Source organism: Neolamprologus brichardi, chromosome 8 (assembly GCF_056152115.1).
Source record: "Neolamprologus brichardi isolate AB-2024 chromosome 8, ASM5615211v1, whole genome shotgun sequence".
Taxonomy (NCBI): Eukaryota; Metazoa; Chordata; class Actinopteri; order Cichliformes; family Cichlidae; genus Neolamprologus; species Neolamprologus brichardi.
This window is the reverse complement of record NC_142111.1, coordinates 25,095,457-25,119,994: the sequence shown is the minus strand read 5'-3', so window position 1 is coordinate 25,119,994 and position 24,538 is coordinate 25,095,457. Positions and strand designations below refer to the sequence as shown.

General features: G+C 38.7%; 3 protein-coding genes across 3 annotated transcripts; 2 read left to right on the top strand and 1 right to left on the bottom strand.

The window, feature by feature from the left end:
* Positions 1-3,454, bottom strand: LOC102788444 (uncharacterized). Its single transcript, XM_087844962.1, has 2 exons — positions 3,170-3,454; positions 1-1,741 (listed from the first exon to the last, which is right to left on the bottom strand). Exons 1-2 carry the CDS (start codon positions 3,267-3,269, stop codon positions 135-137), a joined length of 1,707 nt encoding a protein of 568 aa, XP_087701088.1. The 5' UTR covers positions 3,270-3,454; the 3' UTR covers positions 1-134.
* Positions 3,455-6,022: 2,568 nt separating this feature from the next.
* LOC148101813 (uncharacterized) lies at positions 6,023-11,237 on the top strand. The gene is made up of 2 exons (XM_087844963.1): positions 6,023-6,369; positions 9,725-11,237. The coding sequence occupies exons 1-2, from the start codon at positions 6,267-6,269 to the stop codon at positions 11,122-11,124; spliced, it is 1,503 nt and encodes a 500-aa protein (XP_087701089.1). The 5' UTR covers positions 6,023-6,266; the 3' UTR covers positions 11,125-11,237.
* Positions 11,238-15,054: 3,817 nt separating this feature from the next.
* LOC102787873 (uncharacterized) lies at positions 15,055-19,045 on the top strand. Its single transcript, XM_035908776.2, has 2 exons — positions 15,055-15,297; positions 16,560-19,045. Exons 1-2 carry the CDS (start codon positions 15,186-15,188, stop codon positions 17,822-17,824), a joined length of 1,377 nt encoding a protein of 458 aa, XP_035764669.2. The 5' UTR covers positions 15,055-15,185; the 3' UTR covers positions 17,825-19,045.
* Positions 19,046-24,538: the final 5,493 nt, after the last annotated feature.

The window sequence follows — 24,538 nt, the reverse complement described above, 5'->3', positions numbered from 1 at the left end:
ACCCACCATCCTGGGTACGTTCTTTTTTATTATAAACTTTAAAATACACACATAAAAAAGTTTACAAATACAGTGAAATCACGTACTTCTTACTGATACAGTTGCTGATTTTACAAGCATGGAAGTGCAGATTATTATGTGTGGATACGCATGTGTCTCTTTAGATTCCCCTGTCTCGTAAATCTTTCGCCACAAACACCACAGGAGAACGGTTTCTCCCCTGTGTGAACACCCGTGTGTCTTTTAAGTGTATACTGATGTCTAAATCTCTTCCCACAAACGTCACACCCAAATGGCTTCTCTCCCGTGTGAACTCTCCTGTGGCTCTTCAGAACCCCCTGCTCAGTAAATTTTTCACCACAAATGTCACAACCAAAAGGCCTCTCTCCCGTGTGGACCCGCATGTGTCTCTTAAGATGCGTATTTCGACTGAATGTTTTACCGCAGTCGTCACAGCAAAATGGTTTCTCTCCTGTGTGAACTCCGCTGTGCCGTTTAAGACTCCCCTGCTCTGTAAATCTTTCACCGCAAACATCACAGCCAAATGGTTTTTCTCCCGAGTGGACTCTCATGTGTCTTTTAAGGTTGTACTGAAGTCTAAATTTTTTTCCACAGGCATCACAACTGAAGGGCTTCTCTCCAGTGTGGACTCTGATGTGGATCTTAAAGTGTGTCTTCTGGCTAAACTTTTTACCACAAAATCCACAGTCAAATGGTTTTTCTCCCGTGTGGACGGTCATGTGTATATTAAAATGTGTCTTCCGGCTAAATGTTTTCCCACAAATGCCACATCCAAAGGGCTTCTGTCCTGTGTGGATTCCTCTGTGCCTCTTCAAACTCCCCTGTTCTGTAAAATGTTTACCACAAATGCTACAACTAAATGGTTTCTCTCCCGTGTGAACCCTGGTGTGTGACTTGAGATTTGACTGATGGATAAATCTTTTCCCGCAAACATCGCAAGCAAAGGGCTTTTCTCCAGTGTGAATTCTCATATGACTCTTAAGAACCCCCTGCTGTTTAAATCTTTTGCCACAAAAACTGCAATCAAATGGCTTCTCTCCCGTGTGGACCCTCAGGTGTCTCTTTAGATCCCCTTGTCGGGTGAATCTTTTACCACAAACGCCACAACAAAATGCCTTCTGTCCTGTATGATCTCTCCTGTGTCCCTTTAGATTTTCAGACTGGCTACATTTTCCACCACAAACTTCACTCCCGAGTGCACTGCTCTCCTTCCAGCTGTTATCACTGTCTTCAGTTTCAGGTGCATAATCTGACAAAGGTTCCTGCCAGTCTTCATCGTCATTATTACTGACTTCTGTCTCAGAGGAGTCTGACGTTTTTTCATCAGTTTTTGGTTGTAAATTACTTTTTAAGTCTGTGCCATTGGCTGATTCTGGTCCTCCACTGTCTTCTGCACCAGCTTCAGCTTTTATCTTTTCAGCTGAGCAGCTGGTCGGAGATTCTGCCTCTGTGCAGTTTCCAGTTTGGCTCTGATGACGATCTGAAGACTCAGGTTTCTCTTCATCATCTTCACTCTTCACAGGAACAGCAGTGAACAGGACACCTGTGATTTCAGCCTCCTCCTGCCCATTATGCGGTCCTCCCTCATGACTGGTCCAGATTTCTTCCTCTTCCTCTTTTATGTGGAGCAGCTCTCGATCCTGCTGGTCCAAACTGGGAGACCATTCAGGAGGAATTTCTTCTTTAACTACGAACAGCTGCTGGACTTCGGCAGGAGACACTGAAACAGACAAGTTCAACTGTCACCCCAAATTTTTATTTATTATTAAAAAAAAAGTCTACATTTTTCTAATAATACCAGAAAAACATGATGTGAACAAAACTGTAATGCTGCATGATTATTTATCAGAAAAAACTCGAATCAAATACAATTTTAAACCATTTTAATTAAAATAAATAAATAAATAAAAAGTTATCAGAGGGCACAGATAAGGCAGGAGCATTGTTTGTTTGTAAAAGGTGTGCTACAGTTTTTTATGACTGCTGACTCGTCTACAGGACAAGAAGGACTTCAGGGAAATGTGACAGGAATGCTCATCCTTGGTGTCTGTAACCGAGTCTCCATTCATTTCTACTTGGACAGTTTCCCTTTCCTTCCCTCACTTTTTCTCTGCTGTGGTAGAAAAACATTAATAAATAAAGTGTAACCACAGCAGCTCCAGATAATTCTTTGGTTTTATGTCTCACCAGCTGGTCTGTCAACCCTAGTCCACTCTTTGACCTGGATTAGTGATCGACTCTCTTGAATTTACCTTCTTCTAAATGCCAACAAGACAAAGACCATGATTACAGCTCCTCCTGAATTTTATCCTAAAATCTGTGGACTCTTTTAAAAAGCAGTTAAAACTTTTTCAACTTCTTATTGGTTTTTATACAATCTTCACTTCATGTTGTCTTGACTTAATATATACATATTTGTTTGTTTGCTGTTTCAGCACTTCATTTTCTTATTTCTTTTACTTTATTTAGTTGTACATCACTTTGTGGCCGCTAAACCCACACGACACACACTGGACAGGTTATGGTTATCGGCTGACAGGGGAACATCTCTGGGGAGAGGAGTGGTCTGGAAATCTGTGCTGCTGATGTTGTGCCAAAAAATGATCATCTGTCAGAGTCGATGCCTGTATTTAAACTGCTGCAAATTACTTGTTGGCTTATAATCTGAGACAAATTTGTCAAACATATACATATTTCTCATGATGATTAAAGCTGCAATAGGTCTTTTGCAAAGTGACTTTTATATATTTTTTCTTTATCCAGCTAAAACGTCTCATTGACATTAAAAATTCCATTTTTAAGTTGCAATTTTATAGATAGATAGATAGATAGATAGATAGATATCCCTTCATGAATCTCGTTGACTGCAGTCAGTTTACTAATAGCAGCAAAGCACTGCACATAAAATCACACAGAAACAACTCTGTTGTGTGCCCACTCTAAAACAGTCCGGGTTGCACTAAACCTTCTCTTTAAATTCAATATTTTTCGGCCCGTCATTACAAAGTTATTATAATTATATAATAAGCGAGTCTATTCTTTGGACATACTGTATAAGAAGACCAACTTTTATTATGAGTCGGGGTTTTTCCAGCCACTCTTACCCCATCCTAGAAACACTGAATCTCATTAATGCGACTTCTCTTACCAGGTTGGTTTAAAGCATCATCATCCTGCTGCTGCAGCTGCTGCCCTCCAGTCTGCAGACTGTCTGCGTTTCGCTGCTGAACACAATCCACTTCCTTCATGATGCCCGTGTTTGTTCTCTAAAATCAACTGTAGGCTCCTTAAAGATGAACCGGGCCTGCGCAGAATCGATCACCGATCAGCGTGAAGGTCATGCTGATCGAACCTCCGTCAGCCTTCACCCATCCATGTATAACAGGAACCCGGAGAGACCCGAACAGGACAGCAGCTGTCATCGGTGATTTTACGAAAGATTTGTTTACGTCTGCTCTGTTCTGAGCAGGCATCTACACGGACGCCCTTCTTCTTCTGCTTCTTTGGGAGTTTAAAGGCACCAGACATCAGTTTATATCGCTTTACTGCCTCTTACTGTCCTTCTCTAAATCTAAGTGTCCAAAATTACATTTCTAAAATAATTACCCTCTAATTCTGAAAACAATATGTTAAAATACTGTCACATATCTAAGACAGTCACCATTACACCCAGTCAAAAACCATCCTTTTCTCTTTTATACGTGGGCATTTCATTTTTATTGTCACAAAATATTATTGCAAACAACTTATTCCTCCAAGTTGTCCAACAAATCCTGCTGCTCTTGTAAATAAGATAATTCTCTGGAATTACCTGCATGAAAGAAAAAATGAATTAAAAATGAATTAATTTAAATTAATTAAAAACTTAAACTCCGAGTCATTTACTGTTGTAACAAGTCTGTCTGTAACATTAACCTGTTTGCTGGCAGGTTTTTTCTTCTCTTTGATACTCATTCAATTCCTCATTCATAAAATCGTCATCAAAGCAGCAGAGCAGAATGAATTTATCTGCAACTTTTCGTTTAATACTTTTGTGTGCGCTGCATGAGGTTCCAAGTGGAATAAGTATGGTCAATTAAAAAGGTCATAAATGTCCAATTTCAATAAAAGTATGTCTGTTTATATTTTACTATACCTTTAATTTTACTATACCTTTATTGGGCTCCTTGAGGATGAATCACAGCATCAGTGTAGTGTGGCATGGACGCAATCAGCTTGTAGCTGTCACAGTGTGCAAACTGTGTGTAATGTTTAGGTTTTCAAAGAACCCAGAATGGAAGACACAAGAGGCAGAATGTTTAAAAAGTAAGACATTTATTTTCAGCGCATGCAAACCGGAGTCCCAAGGGACAGGAAAAAATTAATCCAACACACAGTGAAAGACATCAGTGTGAGCAGGCTACACAACAAAAAGGGGAGTGGACCCAGCAGCATAAGCAGCCACTTTTCAAGTTTGCACACATGAGCCTGATCTAAACCAGTTTTCTACCCTTAATTATTTCTGCCTTGCTCTTCTCTCTCTGCTCCATTCCACATCTAAAAACTGCTTCTTTATTTATTGGAACATAAGCAGAATAATAAATAAACAAACTCAAAATCAAGCAATTCCATTTCACCACTGAAAGTATAATTACACATTGTTTGTAAATTAAAAACCATGAGTGTCCTCCCTCATGTTTGGCCTAAAAAAGTTACATTCATGTATATAGAATTATAGAATTTTGTGATTATGATTATCATATTGTTTATTAAAAGTGTATCTTCTATATTTGAGGATTACCCATTCGAGTATTTTGAAAAGACCAGAAATCTACATCTACTTCTGGAACTGTACAACATTTATTTATGATGATATTTCCAAACATTTGTGTAACGGTCTTACACTCATAAAACAAGTGTTCTGTTGTTTCAGTGTTCCTTTTGCAAATACAATAATTCTCTACCATTAATTGAAGGAAATAAGCATTATTTCCTTAGATAGAATTAGAAGCAAATCTCATTATGCCAACTAATCTTTAATATTGTTTTAAAATAATGTTTATTACTTTACAGAATTTTTATAATTTTGATCAACTATTTACTGAGTAGAAACTAAATTCAATTGAAAAAAAATAATAATAAAAATCCAATATAATGAAAGCCTACCCAGATAGAAAAACTACCTCTAAGATTTCAGGATGTATTGAGGAATAAAGGCTGACCACCTTTATGATACCAAATATTAATTTCAAGCTCATTCTAATTTTACTAAATCTGTTTTTGCCTTATTTACTGTATGTATGTTTGTATACGTTTTAAACAATTACTGCACCTGTTTTCCATTTTTCCTAGCAAGATATAATTACATGGGGTTTGGCTCGAGACTTTTGAACAATACTGTATTTAATGTAATCAGTGTTGTAGCTGCATTTCTTTTTATTTGTGGAAGCTTTCATTTTATTTTACATTGACTGTGACTTTGCAGTGACTTAAATCTTCAGGAGACTCATGACGACAGCTTTTCGTCACACACACGCAATGAAAACCACTGAGAAAAGAGTCTGCGTGCCAATCAAAATGTCCCACATAAAGAGGGACGCAACTTTTAAACACCTTAAAACATTTTTAACCGGTTCTACAAAAATTAAACCGTTTTTCCTTTTAAAAAAGGAATTTTTAAAATTTAGGAAAAAAATGTCTCCTATCCTTAATAGAAAGGAAATAACCCTCCAAGGTCAATGGAAAAAAAAACATCATTACATCAATTTTTAAAAAATAAATAAATACACAATATAGCAATTAAATGTATCATTAGTTAATTAAATGGAAAAACAATAGTAGATATTTTAATTATGTCATGGTTCATGTGTTGCTGTCCATCTTGAAATAATTGAAACTTTCACTGCGGCTGATCAACAGACCATAACCTGGTTAATCTAATCAATTAATAAAACATTTAATCATGTCATTTTTGCACTCTCGTCGCTCCACAGCGGTGGTCTCACCGCCGAGGACAGAAAAGGTGTCCGCGCAGATGCCTGTTCGAAACACAGCAGAGGGCAATAAATGTTGTGAGGAATCATTTGAGTGTCCCGTTTCAATCTGTATCTTCTCCGATGACGTATTCATGGATGAAGTCGGACAGAAACGTAAGCGGCGTGATTGTGAAAGGTGGTCGGCGGTGATCGACTCTGCCCAGGCCCGGTTTCAGCTCCGCCGAGCCTGCAGTTTATTTTAAAGAAGAGAGCAAATACACGGACACCATCATGAACGAGGTGGATTATCTCCATCAGCTGAATGCCGACAGTCTGGCTGAGGAGAAGCCCGAGATTACACGGCAGCAGGATGCTGAAACGAGCCAAAGCGCCGGTGAGAATAAAAACACATTTAATGTTTGATCGGGTTAACTGTTAGCTCGCTGTGGGGTTTGTGAAAAGGTGTTTTACATCGGAAACATCGGTTATCGTTGATCTGTATAAGTGCCCAAAAATAAACGCATAAATAAAATCTGAGAGCTTTTTATTTCATCCGTGGATCTCAAATGTGAATATTAACGTTTAATAGAATTATTGTGGCGGATTTTTTTAAACGGCGGAACTTAAAGTTGAGGGTAAAGTGCGGCATCCGGACGATTTGCCAGCGCGCACACAAGAGTTGTCTTTGTAGTTCGACCGTTTTCAAATGCTCATTAAGCGTTAATAACGTGTTAATTGGGTAAGGTCCTGTATATTACAGCTAATCATTCATATAGAGCATCATTAAAATCGCGTGTACTGGTGAAAGTAAAGCGCTTTCGGCTGCGTTTAAAACAGAAATCTGAACATAAGTTGCTCTGGACCAGAGTATGCAAACATCACGAGATGAGAAATGCTTTATTTGTCCCGTATTTAAGAAATGTTTTTATTCTCAGCAGTTAAAATAATGATGAAATCTACTATTAATAATAATACCAATAAGCAGAGTTAGCTTTCCCATCGTCAGGTCTGCACCTTCCTCACTCTGCTAAATAGTTTTACATCCCTGGTGGGGATCAAATTTTACCCCCCTCCCTGTAGAGATTGCCCTGCATGGTGGTCAGAGTGTTCTCTAAATAAAAGAGAAATAAGGCAAATTCAGACCATCAGGAAACTCAGAAATCCCGTGTGCCAGACACTTTCTAGAGCGGTAAGATCAGTCCTTACAGGGTGACGTGAGGTTGGTTCTTTCATCTTGTTGGAGTGCAGCTTTCCAGAAATCACACATGCAGTTTCTTAGTGTTGCATGATGGTGCAGTTGCTGCAATAAGCTGACAGAGAGGAGCAGACACAATCCTGTGTATGAATAGCATTTAATTGTTAATTGTTAGTGTTAGTAACAAACAGAGCGCTCACAGTGAAAGATTGAACTGGTCATTGTGTGGAATCTAAAACTGACCTCACAGCTCCAGCAACAAAATAAGAAACACTTTTAATCCATTATTGTAAAAGTGGAAAGTAGCAGATGAGCCTGCCGCTCGTCCACACTGCTCCACCTCGGTCTGCAGGTCCTCACCGCTTGTTTCATATTAAATGTTGGTGCTATGGCACGGCTGGCCAACGTGGCACTAAGTGGAAGAGGGATTTTAGTCTTCCATATATTGTTACATTTGATTGGATCACCTTTGTTTGAAGAGGAAAACACGAGACAGAGAATATTAAGCTGTTAATTTCTTTAAAAATACACTTCAGTATTTTTGTAAAAGCTCTGCTTATGTTTCACAATTATGCTACAAACCTTACACTAACAGTGATATTAATCACTAATTAGAATTATAATCACTAATAATAAATGATCCGTCAGGCTTCAGAGTGTGAAGGATTCCTATGGTCACAACTCGCACCTTGAGAATAATCATGCATACATTCATAATGCAATTTGAATCTGTCAAATGCCTTTTAGTCAGACACATGTATTGTATTATAAAGGGTGATATGATGTGGTATGAAAGATTTCCTATATCAGTCCTGCTTGGAGCTGAACCAGCCTGTTAAAGAAGATGCTCCACTACATGTCCTTTCAGTGGTGCAGAGGGTCGTCAGGACTATCCATGATGGATAACCATTTGTCCGTGACGTCCGCTTCACCACAGTCTCAAGTGTCCACAGACTCAGCCTTCACAATACACTTTGATATCTTTAAAACATGATTGGATTTGGGAATTTGGGATTTAAAAGGCTAGTCAGTGCAGAGAAGCTAATCCTTTCTTTAAAGGATGAAGATGAAGAGTGCAGGAGGGGGACAGATGGAGGATCACTAATCAGGAAGTGCAGAGGATTAGTAAGGAGGAAGTAAGAGCAGCTGTGAAGAGTATTGGTCCTGATGACAAGGGCTGCCACGATTAGTCAAATAGTCACGATTATGTCGACTATCAAAATCGTCAACAACTAATTTAATAGTCGTTGTGTCGTTTGAAGCTTTGTAAGATCCAGAAAGACCTGCTCGATCGCTGGCCGGATGGTCGATGATATACAAGTCACTTAGATAACTTAAAAATGTTACTGTTTGCCTTTTTTCAGTGTTTAATTTGTTTCTGAGTAAATCTGTTTGGCTGAGATTAAAGTTATAGTTTCCACACAGGTGAATAAACGCAAACAGAAAACTGATTAAACAGAAATGTGAGATGGTTGAGAATTTACTCTAGTGTCCTGTTATATTTTAGGGAGCAAGGAGCAGACGGCTGAGTTTATTAAAGTCCACTGAGACAATCTGCAAATTTCATTAAAAGTTTGATCTTGTCTAATTATCATGTTGTCTTTATTTTTAGTTAGCACATACCTTAAACACTTCAAGCTGTAAGCTAATGAGAGCTATATAAGAGCAGATGCAAGCTGGTGCAATAAGCTGTACGCTTTATGTCCAATGGATCTGATTAGTCGACTAATCGCAAAAATAATCGGTGACTAGTCGACTATCAAAATAATCGTTTGTGGCAGCCCTACTGATGACACACCCGTGGAGGTATGGAGGTGTCTAAGAGGGAAGGCAGACTTTTTAACACAGTCCTGGAGAGTGAGAGGATGTCTGAGGAATGGAGAAGTGTATTGGAACTGATCTTCAAGAACAAGGAGACATGCAGAGCTGTAGAAACTACACAGGGATAAAGCTGATGGGCCACACCATGAGGATATTTGAAGATGTTTGCAGATGACATTGTGATCTCTAGTAAGGAGCAGGTGGAGGAGACCCTGGAGAGGTGGAGGTATGCTCTGGAGAGATGAGGAATAAAATCAGTAGAAGAAGACAGAATACATGTGTTTGAATGGGAACAAGGCAGGTGTAACAGTGGGATGGAGAGATGGAGACATATGATCTGCTGTGGCAACCCCTAAAGGAGAAGAAGAAAAATGTGAAGAAGATTGGCCCTTTCTAGTCCCTGTTGGTACTCCCATTGTGTCATTTTTCATCAGCTGAAGGTTTCTGATAATAACAAATAACTACAATTCAGCCTAGCATTTTTTAGCATCACACTGAGTCAGGATATTTCTAAATTTGACAACGTCACACAGATTTTAAAAAACAATCCTACAGATTTGTTAAAAACGTGACTAAAAGGACCTACTGTAAAAAATAACGGTAATTCCATCAAAAGGGAGTAAATAATTAGACACCAATGAATGAATATATATCTGTATATCAGGGTTTTTATGGGTGTGCTATGCTGCTGTAGAATTTTAATGTCAGTCTTTTCTGTCCATGTGTGTTTCAGTGTTACCTGAAGACATCCGGCAGCTGCTGGTGATTAAAGAAGTTCCTCAAGATTGGAGCCCCAGGCGGGACCTGCAAGCCGCCGAGTTCCTCCACATAAAGCAGGAGCAGGAGGAACCCTGGAGCAGTGAGGAGGGACAGCAGATCAATAGGCTGGAGGAGGCCAATTTCAGCAGGTTACCGTTCACTATTGTTACTGTGAAGACTGAAGATGATGACGATGAAGAGAAGCCTCAGTGCTCATATCGTCATCAAAGCCAAACAGAAGAATCCACACAGACAGAGCCGCCTATCGGCTGCTTAGCTAAACAGATCAAGACGGAAATTGAGGAAGATGCATATGGACGACTGGAATCAGCCTGGAGCCCAGATCTAAATTGTCATTTATTAGTAAATAATAAGAAAAAGGCTTTAGACTCTTCCGAGACTGAAGTCAGTTATGAAGATGATGAGGAAGAGGAGGATGTTTGGCAGGAACCTCTGTCAGATTCTGGACCTGAAACTGAAGTGGGTGGTATAGCGTGGAAGGAGAGTGTTGCAAATGAGCCTCAGTTTGTCGGTGATGTTTGCGTTAAAACATTTACACAACCGGAAACTCAGAAGCGACAACGCCGAGGAGAGAAATCACTGGCTTGTGCTGTTTGCGGTAAAACCTTCAGCTGCAATACACATCTTAAGAGACACATGACCGTCCACACGGGAGAGAAACCCTTTAGCTGTGAAGCTTGTGGAAAAAGATTTGGACTTGAGTTTACTCTTAAAACACACATGAGAGTCCACACAGGAGAGAAGCCATTTGGTTGTGAAGACTGTGGAAAAACATTTAGTCGTAATACTCATCTTAAGAATCACATGCGAGTACACACACAGGAGAAACCATTTAGTTGTGAATCTTGTGGGAAGACATTTAAATTTAAGTATAGTTTTAAAGTACACATGAGGGTCCACACAGGCGAGAGACCTTTTGGCTGTAGTGTTTGTGGTAAAGGGTTTACAGAACATGAAGGTCTGAAAAGACACATGAGAATCCACACAGGGGAGAAACCATTTGGTTGTGATATATGTGGGAAAAGATTTGGACACCAGAATGCTCTTAAAAGACACACCAGCGTCCACACAGGTGAGAAACCGTTTGGATGCGATATATGTGGAAAACGATTTAACCGCAGCACACGATTTAAGGAGCACTTAAGGGGCCACACGGGAGAGAAACTGTTCGGCTGTGACGAGTGTGGGAAAACATTTAGTTCCAATACACGACTTAAGAGACACATGAGCATCCACAGGAGAGACAAACAATTTTTGTGTGGCGTTTGTGGTGAAAAATGTTCAACATCTGAACAGCTGACGCAGCATGAAAGTTCGCACATGTTACTGCAGATAGATACTGTAACGCTGTAGCTTTTGTTGTGAAGTGTATTTATATTATTAACAAGCTTTACTTGGTCTTTTTTTCCCCTTTTCCGCCCTCATGTTTGTCTTCATTGTACTTAAAAAATAAACCAAAAAATATCCCTGAATACAAAATTTGTGGTTTTGTCCTTGCCTATATAAATAATATATATATATATATATGTTTCCATACATATATATAAAATATATGGAAACATATATGTAGAAAACTGAAGCTATCTCAAGTATGAAGTAATCTTTTTTTAAAACTGGGCAATAAATCTTTGTATCTATATTAAGTTACCCTTTTTACTGTTTTAACACGTTTTTGCTTTTATAGTAAAGTCATTCATCATTAGATGAATTATGATTTTTAATATCAATGAAACTAAACAACTTCAAAGTTATAAGAAATTATATAAAAAAAGAAACCTATTGAACGTGAGAAGTTACGCACTTTTTTGCCTCCCATGAGCAGAAGTGTTTTGTAATTTAAAAACTGTTTCTAAACACAACTTAATCAGTAAGAGTGTAAAAATAATCTGAGCGCGTTTTAAGCTATGAGCACACGTGTTGCCAAATTCAACGCTCTCACTGGTCGGATCTATTTATTCACATGCAAAAAAATAAAATGGTGCAAATTTGTCCACTGAAATTACGCAATTGTTGTGAGCAGGAGCATTACAAATCGGTGAGCCTCAAAAAATGTTTAAACCACAGCCAACAGGCTCACAGTGGTTGGCCCCTCTTGCCCCAGTGTAGAGCCAGCCCCACCTACCATACACCCAGGGGCGGTCCTAACCTGTTTGGTGCCCTGGGCGAACAGTCCCTCTGTCCCACTGTTTACTATCATAGCCAAGTGGCTAACAAAGGTAAACAGAAGTTTTCCCAACCTCTACTAATGAATGTTATCTTGTTTCAGGATACATACTAAAATCCTTTCATTTTCTCAAAAATCGACAGTGCGCCTTATGTATAAATTCTGGTTGTGCTTACTGGCCGCGAACCAATTTTATGTGGTACACAGCGCTCAGAAACCTTTCAAAAAATATTTTGGCACGACTTTGGTAAGCTACGAAACTGCACTGCTTGATAGATTGTTGGATCATTACGGCTACCGAGGAGCCTCGCGGAGTGATACGTACTCTGCTTCAACGTAATATTACCGTACTGTGTGTGTATAAGGACCACAAATGGCACCTGTTAAGAGACACGGTTATGAAGCGGATTTCAAACTCCAAGCTGTCAGTCACGCAGTAGAACTTGGGAACAGAGAAGCTGCGAAATCTGTCTTTGTTATAATGCTCAGCGTCTTTTAGTTTACATTTTGACTGCACAATTGTGAGCTTTTTGTTATGCACAAAAATAACATTGTTTTATTTTATTTATGGAGCATTATTATTTAATAAATGATGATAATTTATTTCTGAGTAATTTTTTCTTGTACATCTATGCTGTATGTTAATAAAAGTGCTTATGTGAGATTTGGGACACAGCTTTGACTAAGAGCTCTCTTTTTGTTCTTACTTTATGCCTTTAAAAAATATCAAGATGTATATCATATATCGCCATATCGCCCAGTCCTAGTATAGGGTCTCTGCCTTCCAATGTAAAGCGCCTCTGGACAACAGATGTGATTTGTTGCTATAGTTACTGTTAAATTTAATCATTGATGTCCATTCAGGACTGGAAGTTTTATATTTCTTAATATCCATCTATACTCAATGTGAATTCCATACGTTTAACAGAGCTGTTTGACTGATCACCTAATGTGTGACATTAGGTGATCATTAATAAATCTTGTAAATAATTGATAACCAGCATAGTAGGCGCTTCTCCAACGTATCAAAATATAGTTTATTTTGGGGCGATCGTGGCTCAAGAGTTGGGAGTTCGCCTTGTAATCGGAAGGTTGCCGGTTCGAGCCCCGGCTTGGACAGTCTCGGTCGTTGTGTCCTTGGGCAAGACACTTCATCCGTTGGTGGTGGTCAGAGGGCCCGGTGGCGCCAGTGTCCGGCAGCCTCACCTCTGTCAGTGGCCCCAGGCTGTGGCTACAATGTAGCTGCCATCACCAGTGTGTGAATGTGTGTGTGAATGGGTGGATGACTGGATAGCGCTTTGGGGTCCTTAGGGACTAGAAAAGCGCTATACAAATACAGGCCATTTACCATTTATTCTCCCTCTGACAGTTAAAACCATACACATTGTCTAAAATATAGATAGAGTGTGCAGCCTCAACTATTAGAAAAATGTAATGACCATCTTTATCTATGTCAGAATTCAAAATTATACCATTAAATCTTCCAAAATCTGAGTTGAACTGCTTGCAAAACAAAAAAATAGCCTTATGTTTAACACTGTTTCTTAAACCTCTTGCATTTAAAGAAATAACAGACAGAGACATAAGGATAGTAACAAAAATTAAAAGTGACAAATAAGAAAAAGCTTAGACCAAGTAAATGAAGAAAAGTTGAAATGGGAACCTGGTCACTTAACCCTTTAAAGCCGGTCAGAGCGGGCACCCAGGTAGCACTGCATGAAACCGGAAGAGTTGTACTTACATCTTATGCCATCAGCTTGTCCTCGGTCACAGTTTCCTTCCACATATATCTTTGCAAAAACTGCATAAAAAGCACTTGCAGCAACAAAAACATAATATTCCAGAAACACGCTTTGCAGATCCGATCAGCTGTTTGTAACACTTCCTACGTCCATCAGCGCGAACTATCGCATGTCGACCATGACCTGCCCGAAACCGGAAGTGGCGTCATTTTGCGGAATTGTAGTTTTTTTTTTACCATCAGGGACTCATGAGCCTATACTGATGTTTTTAAAAGTTATGTTTGACTTTATGACTTTCTGTGTCGTTTCTGGGATGCTTAGGACTCATATTGCACTGCTGGAAATAGTTTATTTTGATGCATATGCTGGGGTTTTTTGGAAATCTACATTATAATATTTATTTTCTTTTTCCCTGCAGTATATAAAAAATAAAACTATGAAGACACTTAAAATAAATTTCCTGTGGTGGGAAACTATTTTGTGCAACTTTTTTGTATTTACAGTTTTGAGGGATACGCCTCTTAAATTTCTCTAACTAGAAATATATGTAAAAAACAAAAAAACAAAAACGATTTTAAATGTTTTTGTAGTTTATTGCACTTTTTTGCAATTTATGTAATTACTATGCACTTAATGCAGACATATCATTAAAATTTGGGCTATAATGGTTGTATTGATGTATATCAACTTGAAATGCTCCCAAAAATGGCTCTACAGCATGTAAAAATATAATATAAGCTCTGGCGGACTTGGTTCTATGGCAGGTCTTAAAGGGTTAAGAGAATCCTATATAAGATGAGAACTGCAACCCCTGAGTAAGGAAATTGTGAACTTGAATAATAATAATAGGAATACAATAGTCTAAGAAAATAGAACCAATGTGGTAAAATTTTTTAAAAAAATTAAACGCTTCTAAAAGCATTTAAAGGGAGCTTTTAGAAATTTTCTTGCTCCATTTAAATGTCAAAAGGGAGTTTTTCTTTCAACATTAACGCCGTCATCACGATTAGTTCAATTTTTAAGAAATTAAAGAAATATCAACAGAGCACCTATTTATAAAGACTTAAAGTTTCATTTTTAAAACTAATTGGCCCCTTTCTGTCCTGTTTTCTGCATTATAAGCCTTATAATAATAATATTAATAATAATTATCATTATTATTGTTGTTGTTGTTGTTGTTATTATGAGTATGACTATTATTATTATATACACTGTTTCTTATATTTTGTTATCATTCATATGTTCTTGTCTATAATTTCTGCATGAAAAATAATTAAATGTTTAAAAATACATTTTAAAAGTGGCTGTTATGTTTTTTTCCTATTTAAAAAAAAGGTGCCTCCGCAAATGCCTGCCCAAAACACCGCAATAAATACATTTCACAACAACACTGAAAAATGAGCGCCCTGTCCAACTATTGATGAGGTCGTATAGAAGTCATCGATCTTCTGATCGAGTCGCCTGGTTCAATTCAAACGAGTTTACAGTTGATTTTAAAGACGAGAACAATGAATGAAGCGGATTATCGTCAACGTAACGGCACCGTGAGTCAGCCTTATGAACGAAAGCCGCAGATCAAACCCCATCAGCTGCAGGATGCTGATCTCAACCAAACTACCGGTGAGAAAATCACAGATTTAACGTGAGATGTTTCTCCGGAAGGAAACGGCTTCCTAGCTGCTAGCTCGTTGTACTGGTGGGCGAAATAAACTTTTCACCTACAAACCGGGCTTTTTAGATGATGTAAATCTGCCACAAATTGGTGTTAAAACCGCTTAAAAACGGCGGAACCTGTCGGTGGTCCTGTGTAGTACCCGGGCGTTTTAGACGGGGCACACAGCAACAGCGTTAATATTGTAGTTCAGCGTAAGTAAAAGGGCGAAATGTGATTCAAGGTGTTTTAATGTCTAGTGTTTTTACTCATCTTAATAAATATAGATTTTAGTGAGATGGCTTTATGTAGGATAAAGCCAGCTCACTTATATATCCATCCATCCATCCATTGGCTTCCGCTTATCCTTTTCAGGGTTGCGGGGGGTGCTGGAGCCTATCCCAGCTGTCATAGGGCGAGAGGCGGGGTACACCCTGGACAGGTCGCAGGGCTAACACACAGGGACAGACAACCATTTGCACTCACACCTATGCAGTTTATTTGCTTAAACTGCCCTGTCCTGTTCTTAATAAACACCTATTACTGTACCTACATTGTATTCAATTTAGTGCTTTTTGGCCACATAAATTATCTTTATAGAACTGTTTGGTTGTATTTGGTAAAATTTCTGCTTCCCTTTTGGTCAGGTTGCTCCTGAAAACACAAAAAACATAATAAGAAATCATAATAAAAAGTAAAATAGAAAGTCACCTTGGTAAAAACTGATTCCAGTTTGTCCCTTCTGGCTCAAAATGACTTGATATTATTCACCAGAGACAGATTATACCCCAACAAGTCATTTGTTGCAACAGTGGCTCCTATTAAAAGCAGTAAGAGCAGCAAAAAGGTGGAAGAAGGGATCTTTATTTTAAACAAAAGAAACAACAAGCTCTTAAGATGAATTTAGATTTTTTTTTTTTACTGACATTTAGCTGGTGATAAGTTAGCAGATAAAGATTAGGGGCGGTGATGAAGGGGTTGCTGTATTGTTTTGTTGACCTCTATTTATTGTAATTGTTTCAAGGGCTTGTTTTGTTTTTGTTACTGTTTGCTGTGTTTTTTAATAACCTGTCTCATACAATAGTCATTATTCTAACCCTTTTTATTCACATTTTAATGACAGATTATTCTTGTTTTTATCTGTTTTTTTTTTATCTGTGTTTTATATGGTTATTGTGTTGTGATATTTGTAAAATAAGTGCTCTCCAGGTGATGTCTCTGTGTGTTTCAGAGTTTCATGCTGATGTCCAACAGCTGTTGGTGATTAAAGAAGAGGTTCCCCCAGAATGGAGCCCCTCTGATGACCAGTGGTCCCAAGAGCCCCTGCGCATAAAGGAGGAGCATGAGGAACTGTGCACCACTCAAACAGCAGAACACTTTAAAGGGCTGGAGGATGCTGATACCAGCAGGCTCCCGTTCACTGCTGCTCCTGTGAAGAGTGAAGATGGTGAAGAGAAACCTAATTCTTCAGAGCTTTACTGTCATCAAACGAGTAAACAAATAAAAACTGAGACTGATGGAGATGACTGTGGAGGACCAGAATCAGCCAGAAACCTTGATACAAAAAGTACTTTACAACCTAATGAAGTGAAAAATGATTCGGACTCCTCTGAGACTGAACTCAGTAACGATGGTGATGAATGGCAGGGACCTTTGTCAGATTTTAGACCTGAAACTGAAGACAGTGACAATGCTTGGGAGGCAAGCAGGTCACCTGAGTCAGGTGTAAATTGTCATGTGAGATGTGACACTACCGAAAAACCCTTTAGCTGCTCTGAGTGTGGAAAACGTTTTCTCCACAGGCAGTCTCTCCACAGACACATGAGAATCCACACTGGAGAGAAACCTTTTTGTTGTGCTGTTTGTGACGAGAAATTTAGCAGGAAGACACATTTTAAGACGCACATGAGAGTTCACACAGGCGAAAAACCCTTTGATTGTGGTTTTTGTGGTAAAAGGTTCAGCCAGAAGTCAAATTTTAAGGAACACTTACGAGTCCACACAGGAGAGACTCCATTTGGCTGTGATGCTTGCGGGAAAAGATTTAGAGTTAATTTTACTCTTAAAAGACACATGCGAGTCCACACAGGAGAAAAACCATTTGTTTGTGTTGAGTGTGGAAAGACATTCAGTTCCAATACGCACCTTAAGACACACACGAGAGTCCACACGGGAGAGAAACCATTCAGCTGTGGTGTTTGCGGCGAGAGATTTGCACAGCAAGGGGTTCTGAAGAGTCACACACGAGTTCACACAGGAGAGAAACCTTTCGGATGTGGTCTGTGTGGAAAGAGATTTAGACAGCAGAATACTCTCAAGAGACACATGAGCGTCCACACGGGAGAGAAGCCGTTCTCCTGTGGCGTCTGCGGCGAAAGATATACCAGACAGGGAAGTTTGAAGAGACACATGAGTGTACACACAACTGCAGCGTCAACAACTGAATCACATGCTTGTCATTTTGTGCCTGAACATCTCGAACCTTTTGGGTTATAAACACTTGACTTCTGTAGCTGTTTTCTGGCCTTTGATGGACAGGGCGCCTTTCAGTCTGTCTCACTGATTTTTGATCGAATGTATAAACACTGCATGACAATCTGTCTGCTGGCTGTGCTAAATATGAAGTACTAATTTTACTGAACAGTAATCTAAAGTTTTTATCACACATTTCTCATTACTAATGCATTATAAAGTAATACCTGCACAAAACCGAAAAACAAAGGACATGCAGAAATGATTATTTTTAGTAGATATTTTGAAGTATTTGCCCAAAACAACGAAAAGTAGGTGACTGACAGCCTGTAGAGCAGCGGTCTCCAACCTTTTTTGCGCCATGGACCGATTTATGCCCGACAATATTTTCACGGACCGGCCTTTAAGGTGTCGCGGATAAATACAACAAAATAAAAGTAGTACCGGTACCGAAAAAAAGAAGATTTATTCATAACACACGTGAAAAGACCCAGAAAAACCGAGTTAACGATCAAAACGATAACAAAATAACGCTGAAAACCGATAAAAACCCTGAAAACTATACATTTCACACCTGAGCCTCTACTCTCGCGGCCCGGTACCAAACGACTCACGGACCGGTACCGGTCCGAGGCCCGGGGGTTGGGGACCGCTGCTGTAGAGCACTTCACAGACGATGTTCTTGTGACTAGTATTTCTGATTTGTAGTTTGCTTTTCATGTGTAAAATATGCTGCTCTGTTGCCAGTAGACCTGTCTGTCTGTGCCTGGTGATAAGCTGCAAACATAAACATAAATGCCCTCTTTATGTAAAAGTGCTCGTAGCTAGACTGGGCTGACTTATTGATCCTGATTGCAAATGTTAATTTAATAAATCCTGAATATGCTGAGTTTTTTTTTTCCTCATAGTGCAGGCCTCTGGAATTTCAGTCTTGTTGCTTCCTTCACAATTAACTGTCTTAAAGATGGAATAAAAACTGTTTCTTCCTTATTTGCAGATTACCACACATTTAATTTTTTTTTACACTAATAATAATTGAACAATGTTTTTGGGTTTGTTTGTGGTTATAGAGCATTAGCAGTATGAATAAGGACTTTTTTTAATTTGGATGATTTTTCATTGCACTTAAATGAGCACACTGGTTGTCTGACAGTGAATAGAAAATACAATATGTATTTTCTATTTCTCTATTTTGCAGTTTATTTGCTTAAACTGTCCTCCACCCATGAGGTGTGTTTATAATAAAGCCTGAAATTAAAGTTTAGTGAAATGCACGTCTATTACCAGGTCAACAGGGGTCACCATCAGCCCCAATAACAGTCCAGGAAAGGCGATAGAGTCCAAAGAAGACAGAAACTGTGGATCTACAAATATGAACATCTAGATGTCTGAAACTGTACATATACAGTATTTTTCAAATAACATTGTTCTTGCAAATATAAGAGATGATGTTAAAATGGCTGGTTTTAAAGAATAATTCTGGTTGGATTTTGAATGTTATTAATTGTTATTTTTGTTTGTATAACAACAAACACATCTCTTCTTTCTGTTTACATTAATACTCATGTAAAACAACTACAGTGAATCTCGATATTGCCACACAAAGATTCCAGGAAAAAGATGAGAACTTGGCAGTGTGACATTACAGGGTGTGGTGGCTGACCACGTAGCACGTTGCCAACACACTTCTGACTAATAACTAATAATAGCAGACCTCCTCTGGCAGGAAAAACATCAGCAATGATCCTGGAGAATTTAGCTGTTGCTGTCCATCAAGCTGCAAAGGTTATGAGGTCATTTCCAAAGAAGGCTGTCATTGTACAATTAAAAATATTATTCTCTTATTCATAAGTGAAAAATATTCAAGGTAAATGTTAATGTTCGCAGCAGTTTCATCCCAAGTGCAGTGCTCAGAGAACAAAAAACTCTACAGGCCTCAGCATGTTAAATCTTCACACTGAACATGGTTGGTTTGGAAGTGTTGCCAGCAGAACATCTCAGCTGTCTGAAAAGAACATGTCAACATGGCTTAGGCATGCGATGCTGCCTCTGAACAAACGTGGGTGGGAGAAGATTTCGGCTTGGACACCTTCCAGTCACTGAGTCAACCACAAACTCTATCCCGAAGTATTCCAGATTCAACTATGAGGACATCAGTCCAACAGCTAAAACTAAATGGTAAATAGTCTGCTTCTCATGTAGCACTTTTCTACTCCAGCTGAGCACTGAACTACCCTCCAACCTGATGAGTAGTAGGTGACCTGCTCTACCTCCTGAGCCACAGCCACCCCCCAAAAGGAGACTGTTTGGTGAAAACTTTACGGTGGCCCTGAGAGGCCAAACGGACTGCAACTTCAGAAAACACTTGCAAAAAGAATAATGTTGCAAAAAGAAAAACGCTGCAAAAGCACACAAAACACAACGGAAATAGGAATAAACACAATGGAAATGTTTCTGGGGAGACAACCCGATGGACCAGTTGCACGAACCAAAACATGTATGTATATTCCAGATATCTGTATTAGAATCATATGATTACAACACATCTACCTCTCCTCCACTTCTTTGAAGTGTCTCCCAGTCCCAGCGCACTTGTTAGCATGTTTAGGTTCGTGCAACTGGTCCGTCGGGTTGTCTCCCCAGAAACATTTCCATTGTGTTTTTTCCTATTTCCGTTGTGTTTTGTGTGCTTTTGCAGCGTTTTTCTTTTTGCAGCGTTTTTCTCTTTGCAAGTGTTTTCTGACGTTGCAGTCCGTTTGGCCTCTCAGGGCCACCGTAAAAATTTCCACAAATATAATAATAACCACTGCAGCCAAGAAGAAAGCCTGACGAGCCCAGTTGTAAGTAAGCTATTAAGACTCGACTGTACACCGTGTTCGTGTTTTCCTCCAAAAACAATAAGTTCTGTTGGAGCAGCCTTTCAACGCCTCTCTCTGTCTCTCGCTAGCAAAGTTGACCCAGACAACAAAGTAAAGCTAGTTTTCGGCTACGAGCCGACACAGAACCCACCGTATTAGCCAGAGGTCCCTTTACTACGGTTCAGAGCCGCGGACCTTCAGTAACAGTAATAAATCACAGCAATAGTACATTCATGTAGTTGTAAACAGCATAATAATATATTAAGTAATCCAAAGTATTCAGAATACGTTACTCTCATTGAGTAACGTAACGGAATATGTTACAGAATACATTTTGGGGCATGTATTCTGTAATCTGTAATGGAATACATTTTAAAAGTAACCTTCCCAACACTGCTGGCTGATTATTAGATATTTGTGTTTCAGAGCAGTTGAACAAGTGTGCCTAATAAAGTGGCCTGTGAGTATATATGTGCCCCTTTGTTGTTCTCCTTTAAAGGAGGCAGAGTATAAACGTGTCTGAAGGTCCGATCCACACTCCAGACCAGTTAGTGGTGGTAATGCATCGGTTTGCACGCCACCAGTAAAATCATAGATGGGGTGAAGGTGTCTGCGCAGGTGCCTGTTTAAAACACAGAAGACCTCTGTTTTGGTGATCCATGGTGATCGATTCTGCGCATGCCTGGTTCATCTTTAAGGAGCCTGCAGCTTATTTAAGGAAGAAAACAAACATGAACGAAGTGGATTATCATCGAGAGCACAAGACCGAGAGTCTGGATTTAGAAGAAAAGTCCGAGGTTAAACTCCGTCAGCTGCAGGATGTGGATAGAAACCAAAGTAAGTAAAGAAGGAAAAATCTCAGCTTTCATGTGGAGGAGACGGATAACTGCGAGCTCCCTGCAGGGCTGGTGAACAGAACTCCTCAGCTTCTCTTAATATGAGTCGCTCCTTAAATCCCACGCAGAAGACGAACTACAAAAAGCTCATCTTAAACACTTTGCCCCGCGTGTTTTATCCCCACTGTGTGTAAACACAGTCTGTGTAAACAGTATCTAAATATCAAAGTTGGAAATATAAAGGTAAAAAATCTACACTGTCTACAATAAAATGTGGGTCACGTTGAGATTAGTTGCTCATCGGTGCCAAAAACATAGTCAAGAGGATTTATGCAGTGGTTATAAAAATAATAATAATTTAAAAATGACCTGTTCTGCAGTATCGTGTACTGCATACATCATAATCCACTCTTTTTAGCTACTTAAAATCTCACTGTAGAACTATTTTGCTCTTGAAAGAGAATTTCTTAAAAATATTAACTGGAAAAATAATTTAAAAATAATGTAAAGGTCACATTGCCAAAAACTGATTGCAGCTTCTTTTTGACTCAAAATGATTTGATACCATTTGTGAGAGATCTGTTTGACAGATGATAAGCCAACAAGTCACAACAGCTTTAATCCTACAGGCTGGGACGGCACTTCCTCTTTTTTCTTTGATAAAGGATGCTGCAATGTATGCTCTGCTATAGGAGGTAATAAGGAAGTAATAAACTAAAGAATTGAGAGAATCCATCCAGTTCTTGACCTTGAAATATAATATTATAATTTAAACATCAAAATGTGAAATTACTCGAGTGCGAGGCAGTTTGTTGATATGTTGTTTTCCTTGTCATTGTATTTATATATGCTGATTAAGATACACTTCTGGGGCCTATACTACAAAACACCCTGAGTTTACCCAGGATGTCTTTTCCTTATCTGGCCTGCAGTCAGACTAAGAGGTCATACAAAAGCGGTTATCAGCTTGATAAGTAAGCACAGGGTTTCTTAATCTCGCTGAGTAGGTAAAAGAGGTAGCGTTGCTGCTTTTGACCAATCAGAAACCTGAAGAGGTCTAGTGGGGTTTTTTTATAAAGTAAGGTAGAATTATAATATTAGATGTTGTGACAAAGTGGCTAGGACAGAATTCATTTGCCATTTGTCACTTGCATATATTGTTATTTTATGTTCTGTTATCCTATAGTCTATCATAATGCTTTAATGTAAACACAGCACATGTAACCTTGGCTCTACATACTATCCCGGGTCTGTTTGTGGTAGCATTGGTTATATTCATTTCATCTGTGCAAATGTACTTAAAACTAAATGTCACTTTATCATTAATTGATTTGGATCTTTCATTTGTTTGTGTAGTTTGGTTACACTTACCATTGTCTGTTCCTTTGAGCAGGTCCTATGTGTAAAACAGGTGTGTGGGAAGGGCCGCCCCAGTACTTCCTGATTTTATAGGATATGATGTCACTGATTATGTCAATTGGGTGTAACCAAATTAAGGGGTGTTTCTTTTGTGTAAAATTGTTTATTTCATTTAAAATAACCTCATGAGTCAGATTAAGTGAAGATTGACTTTTCAAACTGTTTAGTTGGGTGGATGAGTTTGTTAACTGGAAAAACAAACTCATTCACCCAACTAACCCTGTTTCTTTGTCTAGACTGTGTTATTTAGTCTACCCTGTTTTTCCCAATGGTAGAGGTTAATGAGATCCAGGTGTGAGTGGAATTCTATATAAAGCAGGTGAGCGGTTCTTATGTTTTTGTGATACAAATTGTTGAAAGGCGACACCAGAAAATAAAGAACACTTAAAAGAAACTTGAACAGTCTGCAGATGCTGTCTTACTATCACTTTCCATGCTGCTTATTTTACGCTACTTCACAGATGTATTAGGTGCATGTGTTTTGTCATTTGTGTTTTAATTATTAGTAAAGTGTGAAAAGAAAATCACTTTCCAGTAATAAAAGAAGTTATATGAAGTGAATTTGTCATTAGGACAAAATAAAGATTTTTTTTTAAAGGCAAGAAAAAATACAGCGTGTGTAATTTAACAAACGTGTCAATAAACGTGTTTTAGGAGCATGAAAAAAAAGCTGGAATAAAGAAGCTCTTACGAGTCAGTGTGTTTGTAGATGCTCATCAGAGGAAGACGAAGACTTCAGATGCTCTTCAAAAAATCTTTAGAGCTTCTTACTATTTTTTGCTATTATTATTATTTGCTATTGTCTATATGCCATTTTTGGAAGTAATAATAACAATGATCATGATCATAATAAACTTTATTGATGTAGTACATTTCAAGAGCTGAGTTTTACAGCAATAAAACATTTAAGAAAAGTTAAATGTGAAACAGCAGTAGGTAGGAAAATACTGGCAGTGCAGTGAGATTAAAACTGAGGAATAAAATTAGAAATCCCAAACAGATAAAGCAAATATAAACTAGCCTCGCTTCGTAGCAAGGCTTAGATTCAGAATCAGCAAATCACCATGATGGGCTGCCATGTGGGATATAAGCACAACAGCCCCTGCTGACCCTGAAGTGCTGCAACTAAAATAAACTAAATCTCTTCACTGATTAAAACAACATCTAACATCAACTTTAAAATTCATGTTTCTTCTAGAAGATAGTAGCAATCTCTCCTTTATACAGATCTATAAAAGGATGTTGTTTGTCTTTGTCCCCTTGTTTTTATAAAAAAAAGAAGAAGAAAAAGAAACATAAAACACAAAAATCGAAAAAACATTTATTTCAGAACACCTCTGTATGCATTGCTTATCATGCCTATTAAAAACATAATATATTGGCTCTTTTAACCAAAGTTACAGTCCATAATGTGCATGCGTGTTTCATCGGTGCCTGCAGATGTTCAGCAGCTGCTGGTGATTAAAGAAGAGGTTCCATGGAGCCCAAGTCTGGACCAGCAGGAAGCAGAGCATCTCTACATAAAGGAGGAACAGTGGAAACTCTGCAGAAATCAGGAGGAAGACCTGGAGGAGACCAATATCACCAACTTCCTTGTAAAGAGTGAAGATAATGAAAAGAAATGT

Excerpts from the sequence above, each read along its gene's own strand:
- LOC102788444 (XM_087844962.1), bottom strand. The coding sequence starts at position 3,269 with ATGAAGGAAGTGGATTGTGTTCAGCAGCGAAACGCAGACAGTCTGCAG. Across the intron at positions 1,742-3,169 it reads TGATGCTTTAAACCAACCTG|TGTCTCCTGCCGAAGTCCAG; the intron begins GTAAGAGAAGTC and ends TGTCTGTTTCAG.
- LOC148101813 (XM_087844963.1), top strand. The coding sequence starts at position 6,267 with ATGAACGAGGTGGATTATCTCCATCAGCTGAATGCCGACAGTCTGGCT. Across the intron at positions 6,370-9,724 it reads TGAAACGAGCCAAAGCGCCG|TGTTACCTGAAGACATCCGG; the intron begins GTGAGAATAAAA and ends TGTGTGTTTCAG.
- LOC102787873 (XM_035908776.2), top strand. The coding sequence starts at position 15,186 with ATGAATGAAGCGGATTATCGTCAACGTAACGGCACCGTGAGTCAGCCT. Across the intron at positions 15,298-16,559 it reads TGATCTCAACCAAACTACCG|AGTTTCATGCTGATGTCCAA; the intron begins GTGAGAAAATCA and ends TGTGTGTTTCAG.